This window comes from Staurois parvus, unplaced genomic scaffold (assembly GCF_062004578.1).
Source record: "Staurois parvus isolate SC_StPar_1 unplaced genomic scaffold, SC_StPar_1.0 ptg000444l, whole genome shotgun sequence".
Taxonomy (NCBI): domain Eukaryota; kingdom Metazoa; phylum Chordata; class Amphibia; order Anura; family Ranidae; genus Staurois; species Staurois parvus.
In genome coordinates this window covers 1,070,648-1,081,495 of record NW_028318240.1, presented here as the reverse complement: position 1 = coordinate 1,081,495, position 10,848 = coordinate 1,070,648, and the positions used below count along the sequence as shown (strand labels likewise).

General features: G+C 43.5%; 1 protein-coding gene across 1 annotated transcript in view; it reads left to right on the top strand.

The window, feature by feature from the left end:
- The first annotated feature begins 3,413 nt into the window (after positions 1–3,413).
- LOC149453935 (venom factor-like) overlaps positions 3,414–10,848 on the top strand; it is a 251,889-nt gene continuing 244,454 nt past the window's right edge. Inside the window, exon 1 of the mRNA XM_089688006.1 lies at positions 3,414–3,531. Coding sequence (XP_089544132.1) covers positions 3,464–3,531 — 68 coding nt within the window. The 5' untranslated portion in view covers positions 3,414–3,463. The remainder of the gene's footprint in view (positions 3,532–10,848) is intronic.

Genomic DNA, 10,848 nt, shown 5'->3' with positions numbered 1-10,848 from the left:
AGAGCATATGTGTTAGGAAGGGGAGGCGGGCATTTTGGGGGTGCAGAAAATTTGTGCTGGGGCAGAATTTTGTGCAGTGGGAATGCATTTGTGCTGGAAGGGGAGGATTTTCAGGAGGAGGCAGTGGATTTGTGCTGGGAAGAAGGATTTCAGAAGGGGCAAATAATTTGCACTGGGATAAGGAATTTTGGGAAGGGAGGTTTTAGGAAGGGTGAGGATTTGTGCCGGGAGGGTGCTTTAAGAAAGGAAGAGTATTTGGACTGGGGGGTGCATTTTAGAGGGCAGAGGATTTGTGATGGGGGGTGCATTTTGGAAGGCAGAGGATTTGTGCTGGGGGGTGCATTTCAGAGCGCAAAGGATTTGTGCTGGGAGGGTGCATTATGGAGGGGGGAGGATTTATGTTTGGAAGAGTTTTGTGTGTCTGTGTGTGTGTAGGGGGGGGGACTAGTGTGGGGAGGGGGATTGGTGGAAGGGGATTTCCTCTGTAAGGAAGGTTTTTTTTGGGGAGAGGATTGAGGGTGAAGATTTATGCTGGGGGGGGGGGTATTTGTGCTGGGAGGGGGAATATGATTTGTGCTGGGATGGGGGATTATGTGGGGGGAGAGAATTTGTGTTAGGAAGGGGAGAGGATTTGTGATGGGTGGGACAATTGGGTCAAAATAATTTGGACTGGGTGAGTAAGGTGTGCATATTAGTGTTGGGTATGTTTTGTGGGGAGGGGGATTTTTGCTTAGATGGGAAAGTGGGGGAGATTACTGCTTGTGGGGGAATTTTACACTCTCCTGACCCCTGCACTTTGTGAGTTATAATGCCCTAACACCTGCACTCTTTGTTTTTACTTCTGACCCTGTGGCTGGTTTCTGAACTCTGTATGTTCAGAGAGGGAACCTGTACTGGGGGACATAGTGACCTGGGAGGAGGGAAGGGGGAATAAAGATTTGTGCTTGAGGGAGAGATGGCTTGACTTGCTGGGATAGGAGCTTTTGGGGGAAGCTGGGGGGGAGGGGGGGGGGGAGGACTGGTGCTGGCTAACCTTCTTTTTTTTTTTTTTTTTTCCTTTTGGGACAAATGTTTTATATAAATGAATAAAAGCTGACCATTGTAAGCACTCCTGCCAGTGTTTGGGTTGTCTCAACCCTGTAACTGCTACCAGGAGAAAATGAAGAGAAAAAAAAAACCTAAACTAATGCAGCCACCACATCTACACACTGAGTAAGTTGCAATATAAAATGTTAAAATGTTTTTGGTTTTAGGTTTAATGCCAATTTAAAAGAAAAAAAAAAACTGTGCACAGAGACATGACACCAAACTCATAGAAAACAAATAATAAAGAAAAAATAACTATCAAAATAATTAATAAAAATGGATTAAAAAAAAAAGAAGAAACAAAAAGGGCACACAGTATACCCCTTAAACAGAATCAGTTAAAATGTTAGGGATTGCTGGAAAGGACTTAGGGCTTCACATCTGCTCTCAACACTGAAAATCTGTATCCAAATATGCTGCATTGGTGACAAAAATTAATAGCAGCACTGTTATCTAAATAAACCATAAAACATACAAATTTATATATACTGTATATACACACACACATATATACAGGTGAAACTCAAAAAAATTGAATATTGTGCAAAAGTTCATTTATTTCAGTAATGCAACTTAAAAGGTGAAACTAATATATGAGATGGACTCATTACATGCAAAGCAAGATAGTTCAAGCCGTGATTTGTCATCATTGTGATGATTATGGCTTACAGCTCATGAAAACCCCAAATCCACAATCTCAGAAAATGAGAATATTACATGCAATCAATAAAACAAGGATTGTACATAGAACAATATCGGACCTCTGAAAAGTAGAAGCATGCATATGTACTCAGTACTTGGTTTGGGCCCCTTTTGCAGCAATTACTGCCTCAATGCGGCGTGGCATGGAAGCTATCAGCCTGTGGCACTGCTGAGGTGTTATGGAAGACCAGGATGCTTCAATAGCGGCCTTCAACTCTTCTGCATTGTTCGGTCTCATGTCTCTCATCTTTCTCTTGGCAATGCCCCATAGATTCTCTATGGGGTTCAGGTCAGGCGAGTTTGCTGGCCAATCAAGCACAGTAATCCCACGGTCATTGAACCAGGTTTTGGTGCTTTTGGCAGTGTGGGCGGTGCCAAGTCCTGCTGGAAAATGAAGTCAGCATCCCCATAAAGCTCGTCTGCGGAAGGAAGCATGAAGTGCTCCAAAATCTCCTGGTAGGCGGCTGCGTTGACCCTGGAATTAATGAAGCACAGTGGACCAACACCAGCAGATGACATGGCTCCCCAAATCAACACAGACTGTGGAAACTTCCCACTGGACTTCAAGCATCTTGCAGTGTGTGCCTCTCCATTCTTCCTCCATACTCTGGGTCTTTGGTTTCCAAATGAGATGCAAAAGTTACTCTCATCAGAAAAGAGGACTTTGGACCACTGAGCAACAGACCAGGTCTGTTTTTCTTTAGCCCAGATAAGACGCTTCTGACGTTGTTTGTTGTTCAGGAGCAGCTTGACAAAAGGAATACGACATTTGAAGCCCATGTCCAGGATCCGTCTGTGTGTGGTGGCTCTTGATGCACTGACTCCAGCCTCAGTCCACTCCTTGTGAAAGTCCCCAACACTTTTGAATGGCCTTTTCCTGACAATCCTCTCCAGTCTGCGGTCATCCCTGCTGCTTGTGCACCTTTTTCTTCCACACTTTTCCCTTCCACATAACTTTCTATTAATGTGCTTTGATACAGCACTTTGGGAACATCCAACTTCTTTTGCAATTACCTTTTGAGGCTTTCCCTCCTTATGGAGGGTGTCAATGATGGTTTTCTGCACAACTGTCAGGTCAGCAGTCTTTCCCATGATTGTGATTCCTACTGAACCAGACTGAGAGACCATTTAAAGGCTCAGGAACCCTTTGCAGGTGTTATGGCTTAATTAGCTGATTAGAGTGGGACACTTTGAGCCGAGAATATTGCACCTTTTCACAATATTCTCATTTTCTGAGATTGTGGATTTGGGGTTTTCATGAGCTGTAAGCCATAATCATCACAATGTTGACAAATCACGGCTTGAACTATCTTGCTTTGCATGTAATGAGTCTATCTCATATATTAGTTTCACCTTTTAAGTTGCATTACTGAAATAAATGAACTTTTGCACGATATTCTAATTTTTTGAGTTTCACCTGTATATCATGATTTACGGGAAGTGCTGTTGCAGCAGGAATCCCTGACCCTTAGATTCTCCCTTCTGTTCTATTTGTCAGCAGTAAATACCATGGAAAGGGATTTTGCAATGTACATAAAGAACACATCTTTGTTTGCAGACCTTGGTAATCCTATTCACTAGACACTGTTTTTAAGAATTGTTAATGTGGGACTCTAACCTTACACTTTATAACCCTCCCCGATCACCCAGGCAGCTCATAGTCTCTGGGGACACCATGGGGTACAGAACTCTGTGTCTCATATTGTTGGGTTATCTAGCTGGATCCTCCTACAGCCAAACACTGTGAGTACTATGGCATCTGCATTCATTATTTCATTTTTATTGTTTTGTTTTGTTTTTTTTATTTATTCTTTCAAAATGAGTTTGTATGTATTAATTAGTGTTGCACATTTTGAAAGACATTTCATCCCAAAAGTATATATGCCTTGCTCTGTTTTCCTTCTTAAGAGTCTATTCACACCAGGGGCGGACTGACCATTTGGAAACTCGGGCACTGCCCGAGGGCCCGGGGTCAGTAGGGGGCCCCATGAGATGCCCCTGGTACCTTTTTCATAGGCATTTTTGAGTTTGGGCAAGGACACAGGGGCCCCATGATCCCCTATTGCCCAGGGGCCCCATGAGTTGTCAGTCTGCCCCTGATTCACACCAAATGTGCTGGAATGCAGTGTCTGATGCATGCCAGTGCTTACACATTGTAAAAAAAAAAATGTAACGCATTTTAATCGGAGTAGTAATGTGTTGCATTGATGTGCACTGCCTTGCACTTAAAAAAATAAATTGGAAAAGGCACAAATATATAAGCTTCCTAATGCCACATCCAATGTATAGTGCAAAATATTGGACAATATTTGTATGGCCAAGATAGCGGATTTTTTTTAGGCACACTTGAGTCCCCTATGTCCTCTCCCTAGACTGAATTTTACTTGACACCGCCACATTTGTTAATACCGTCTCACACCACAAAGAATTTACGGTCCTGAAGAAGTCGTATGTATAGGCAAGGTGCGTTGACCATTCCTAATTGTACAGGAACATTTGATGATATTACATCTGTCTAATGTGATGTGCATTACATACAGTTGTGTTCAAAATAATAGCAGTCAGACATCACTAACCGGATCAATCACGGTTTTTGGTAGAAATGATATTTCTACATGGCAAATAATTTACTAGCAGGTGTAGTAGAGTAATAGAAATCCAACAGACCCAACAGTCATGACATGCATGCTGCTGATTCTGTGTCATTGAATCACTCATTGAAAGGGGCATGTTCAAAATAATAGCGCTGTGGAGTTCTACTAGTGAGGTCATTCATTCTTTGAAAAACAGGTGGCAATTATTGCCCTTATTTAAGGAAGGAAGGCAGCAAATGTTGTATATGCTGGTTACAGTGCATGTCTCTCAGAAATTCTGAGGAAAATGGGTCGTTCCAGACATCGTTCAGAAGAACAGCGTACCTTGATTAAAAAGTTGATTGGAGAGGGGAAAACATATAAAGAAGTACAGAAAATGATCGGCTGCTCAGCTAAAATGATCGCAAATGCTTTAAAATGGCAACCAAAACCTAAAAGACGTGGAAGAAAGCAAAAAACTACCATTGGAATGGATAGAAGAATAGCCAAAATGGCGCGGACTCAGCCAACAATCAGCTCCAGGAAGATGAAAGAAGGTGTAAAGTTCCCTGTGAGGACTGTTACAATTAGAAGACGCCTATGTAAAGCCAAGCTATCTGCAAGAAGTCCCCGCAAAGTCCCACTGTTGGAAAAAAAGACGTGCTGAAGAGGTTACAATTTGCCAAAGAGCACATTGACTGGCCTAAAGAGAAATGGCCCAGCATTTTGTGGACTGATGAAAGTAAGATTGTTCTTTTTGGGTCTAGTGGCCGGAGACAGTTTGTCAGACGACCCCCAAACACTGAATTCAAGCCACAGTACACTGTGAAGACAGTGAAGCATGGTGGTGCAAGCATCATGATATGGGGATGTTTCTCATACTACGGTGTTGGGCCTATTTATCGCATACCAGGGATCATGGATCAGTTTGAATACATCAGAATACTTGAAGAGGTCATGCTGCCTTATGCTGAAGAGGAAATGCCCTTGAAATGGGTGTTCCAACAAGACAACGACCCCAAACACACCAGTAAACGTGCAACATCTTGGTTCCAGACCAACAAGATTGACGTTATGGAGTGGCCAGCCCAATCCCCGGATCTTAATCCAATAGAAAACTTGTGGGGTGACATCAAAAATGCTGTTTCTGAGGCAAAACCAAGAAATAGAGAAGAACTGTGGAATGTCGTCCAATCATCCTGGGCTGGAATACCTGATCACAGGGGCCAGAAGTTGGGTGACTCCATGCAACACAGATGTACAGCAGTTCTCAGAAACAGCGCTTATACAACCAAATATTCATGAAGTCATTCAAAGGAAAGCAAAATCTTCAAACATTCTTCAGTTTATATAGTGAATGTTTGAGTTTGTAAAGAAGAATACAAACACTGCGATTTTTTTGAACCGTCTATTATTCACTTTTCTTCAATTTTTTTTAGAGGAACAGCACAAAGTTGATCTATTTTTCTTCATGTTTTGATTTGGAATAGAATGTGTCGTGTTCCCAATGCATTTGTGTGGATGGAAATAAAAGCTATTAGAAGGATTTTGAGCTTTATTCACTTTTTTTCAGCACACTATTATTTTGAACACAATAGTATGGCATAGAGGGCTAAGCCAGGAGCAGGGGTGGACTGACAACTCATGGGGCCCCCGGGCAATAGGGGATCATGGGGCTGCTGTGTCCTTGCCCAAACTCAAAAAAGCTTATGAAAAAGGTACCAGGGGCATCTCATGGGGCCCCCTACTGACCCGGGCCCTCGGGCAGTGCCCGAGTTTCCAAATGTCAGTCTTGCCTCCCTCCTCCCACCCAATTTTATTGACACAGTGACAGACCAGTAAAAATCTGTGGGAGGTGGGAGGGTCTGACTAGCCTTCTATATTATCAGCATTGTCAGAGCTTTGCCTGATCAGAACTGCCCAGCATTTGGGGATGGAACGTTAGGTGCATGTACCTTTTGAGTTCCTAGTAATTAGAAATATCAAGAACACTGGACTTGCACTGGCATAGAGTTGATTTATAAGCCTTTCACCCTCCCTTCTAGATTGTAAGCTCTAACGAACAGGGCTCTCTGTTTCCTACTGTATTAAATTGTATTGTAATTGTAGTGTCTGCCCTCATGTTGTAAAATGCTGTGCAAACTGTTGGCACTATATATATCCAGTATAATAATAATGCACATTTGTTGTGTGCAAATGGGACAAAAAATGTATATAGCCTATTACCTATGATGTTTGAATGTAAATAATTGATTTAAATCAGACAATAACATATTTAACCACTAGTGGCCAGTGTGCGCCCTCATTATTGCTTACTGTGCTCCCTTTAATGATGGTTATTATACCCCTTTCATTGGTAGTTACTCTGTCCCCTTTATTGGTGGTAATCATACCCAGTTTATTGGTGGTGCCCTCTTCATAGGTACTTAATATGCCCCATTCATTGGTGGTTACTGTGTCCCTTCATTTCTGGTTACTGTGTCCTCTTTATTGGTGTTTACTGATTCCTTCATTGATAGTTACTGTGCCCCCTTTATTTGTTGTTACCGTGTCCCTTCATTGCTGGTTACTGTGTCCCTTTCATTGCTGGTTACTGTGCTCCATTTTATTGGTGATTACTATCCCTCTTTATTGGTGGTTACTGTGTCCCTTCATTAGAGATTACTCTTACCGTATCATTGATAGTTACTGTACTAAATTTATTGGTGGTTACTGTTTCCTCTTTATTGGTGGCTACTGCACCCTCTTCATTGGTGGTTATTGTGCCCTTGTTGTTGATGGTTACTGTTTCCTTCATTGGTGGTTGCTGTGTCCAGGGGCGGACTGACAACTCATGGGGCCCCCGGGCAAAAGGGGATCATGGGACCCCTGTGTCCTTGCCTAAACTCAAAAAAGCCTATGAAAAAGGTACCAGGGGCATCTCATGTGTCCCTTCTTTGTTGGTTACTTTACCCACTTTATTGGTGCTTACTGTGCCCCCTTCATTACTGTTTCCCTTCATTTGTGGTTACTTTGCCTCCCTTGTTGTTGGTCATTGTGCCCCTTTCATTGGTGATTACTGTGCCACCTTCATTGTTAGTTACTGTGCCTCCTTCTTTGTTGGTCGTTGTGCCCCCTTCATTGATGGGTAGTTCACCCCCTTCATTGTGCCCCTTTATTGGTGGGTACTTCACCCCCCTTCATTGTTGGTCATTGTGACCCTTTCATAGGTGGTTACTGTGCACCCTTCGTTGTCAGTTACTGTGCCCACTTCATTGTTGGTTACTGTGCCCCATTTTATTGATGATTATTATGCCCTCTTCATTGGTAGTTACTTCGCCCCCTTCATTGGTGGTTATTTTGCCCCCTTCATTGTTGAGCATTGTGCCTCCTTCATGGTTGGTCATTGTGCCCATTCATTGGTGGTTACTTTGCCTCCTTCATTGTTGGTCATTGTGCCCCCTTTATTGATGGGTACTTCACCCCATTCATTGTTGGTCATTGTGCCCCCTTCAATGGTGCTTACTTTGCCCCTTCATTGTTGGTCATTATGCCCTCTTCATTGATGGGTACTTCACACCCTTCATTGTTGGTCATTGTGACCCCTTTGTAGGTGGTTACTGTGCACCCTTCATTGTCGATTACTGTGCCCCTTTCATTGTTGGTCATTGTGCCCCCTTCATTGGTGGTTATTTGCCCCCTTCATTGTTGGTCATTGTGCCCCCTTCATTGGTGGTTATTTGCCCCCTTCATTGTTGGTCATTGTGCCCTCTTCATTGTTATGCCCTCTTCAACTTTTTGAAGTAAAGGGTGTTTTAAACCAGCCTAAGAATGACAAGTGGTTAAACTTTGATCACTATGTTGCAAGGGCTTTGGATTCAATTGGACTCTGGTCCTGGGATGTCATCAAACACCTGGAGCTCAATGAACTTTGGCTATGAATGTTCTGTATTGCGGTAAATATGGCAGAACGTGTTTCTACAAAAAGGCTTTATGAATGAATGAAACCTAAATGTGGTTTTCAACTATAGATGATGAAAACGAGTGGAAGTCTAGTAAGTTCCAAGGACTATACCTTATGTTTTATTTTCCTCCGCTTTTGCTAGTATATGCCCCACTGGAGGCACATGGTACCAGTGTTTAGAGATTTTTCTGATATCCACTCATTTGCCCAGAAATCGCATCCTGAAATTAATTTGACCAAGTCATTGTCCAATCACGGATTTGGGGGTGGGAAAGTGACCAGACTGTATTACCCATTTGCAAGAAAAATATATTTGAAATATATTTTAAAAAATATTCTTCCCAAATATTTTGACATATATTGGAAATACTACCATTTTGGCCATATTCAATATATATATATACACTGTATGTTGAAATGCGTTTTTATTACGAAATATATGAAAAATATTATTAAAAATACATTTCAAATATACTGTCTTTACAAATGCAAATCTACATTTTTGAAATGCATTTACAAATATATGTTAAAATGACTTTTTTATATGTTAAAAAATATCTGAAAAATATATTTTTTAAAATATATTCTTCAGATTTTTTTTTCAGCAATTCAGCATTGATTAATCAAAGCCAGGATTAATGTGTACACAGTGAAAGTCTGAGAAGCTGCAGCTGTCAAAAAAAAAAAAAGCAGTCAATGTTTAGCAACAAGCTGCTCAGATACTATACAAAGATACAAAGTAACAAAATGTTACTTTTGTATCATTCTGTTCATACACATGTAGATCACCCTGCATTTTCACACCTCAGATCATTCTCAATTCCTGCAACTTCACACTTCAGATCATCCTCAATTCCTGCACCTCCAATACTCAGATTGGCCCCAATTCCTGCACCGCCAATCCCCAGATCATTCCCAATTCCTGCACCTCCAGTCCTGAGATCAGCCGCAAGTCCTGCACCTCCAGTCCTGAGATCAACCGCAAGTCCTGCACCGTCAATTCCCAGATCAGCCTCAATTCCTGCACCTCCAATCCCCAGATCAGCCTCAATTCCTGCACCTCCAATCCCCAGATCAGCCTCAATTCCTGCACCTCAAATCCCCAGATCATTCTCAATTCCTGCACCTCCAGTCCTCAGATCAGCCTCAATTCATGCACCTCCAGTCCTCAGATCAGCCTCAATTCATGCACCTCCAATCACCAGATCATCCTCAATTCCTGCACCTCCAGTCCTCATATCAGCCCCAATTCCTGCAACTTCACACTTCACATCAGCCCCAATTCCTGTACCTCCAGTTCCAGATCATCCTCAATTCCTGCACCTCCAGTCCCCAGATCATCCTCAATTCCTGCACCTCCAGTCCCCAGATCATCCTCAATTCCTGCACCTCCAGTCTTCATATCAGCCCCAATTCCTGCAACTTCACACTTCACATCAGCCCCAATTCCTGCACCTCCAGTTCCCAGATCATCCTCAATTCCTGCGCCTCCAGTCCCCAGATCATCCTCAATTCCTGCGCCGCCAGTCCCCAGATCATTCTCAATTCCTGCATCTCCAGTCCCCAGATCATTCTCAATTCCTGCACCTTCAGTCCCCCGATCATTCTTAGTTCCTGCACTTCCAGTTTCCAGATCATCCTCAATTCCTGCACCTTCAGTCCCCAGATCATCCTCAATTCCTGCACCTCCAGTCCCCAGATCATCCTCAATTCCTGCACCTCCAGTCCCCAGATCATCCTCAATTTCTGCACCTCCAGTCCCCAGATCATCCTCAATTCCTGCACCTCCAGTCCCCAGATCATCCTCAATTCCTGCACCTCCAGTCCCCAGATCATCCTTAATTCCTGCACCTCCAGTCCCCAGATCAACCTCAATTCCTGCACCTCCAGTCCTCATATCAGCCCCAATTCCTGCAACTTCACACTTCATATCAGCCCCATTTCCTGCACCTCCAGTCCCCAGATCAGCCTCAGTTCCTGCACCTCCAGTCCCCAGATCATCCTCAATTTCTGCACCTCCAGTCCCCAGATCAGCCTCAATTCCTGCACCTCCAGTCCCCAGATCATCCTCAATTCCTGCACCTCCAGTCCCCAGATCATCCTTAATTCCTGCACCTCCTGTCCCCAGATCATTCTCAATTCCTGCACCTCCAGTCCCCAGATCATCCTCAATTCCTGCACCTCTAGTCCCCAGATCAGCCCCAATTAATGCACCTCCAGTCCTCAGATCAACCCCAATTAATGCACTTTCACTCCTCAGAATATTGTACCCCCCACTGTCCGACCACTGAAACCCCCTGCTTATCTGCCCACCAATGTACCCCCTTTCTCACTGGCCCCACCGCTGTACCCCTCTGCCCTTCTGTCTCACTGCTGAACCCCCTTTTCATCTGTCCTAACACTGAACTCAACTTCTCATCTGTCCCACCAGGGTAATCCCCTTTCTCATCTACCCCACCTCTGTAGCCCCTGCTCTTCTGCCCCACCACTGTACCCCCCTGCTCTTCTGTCCCACTACTGAACCCACTACTCACCTGTCCCAAC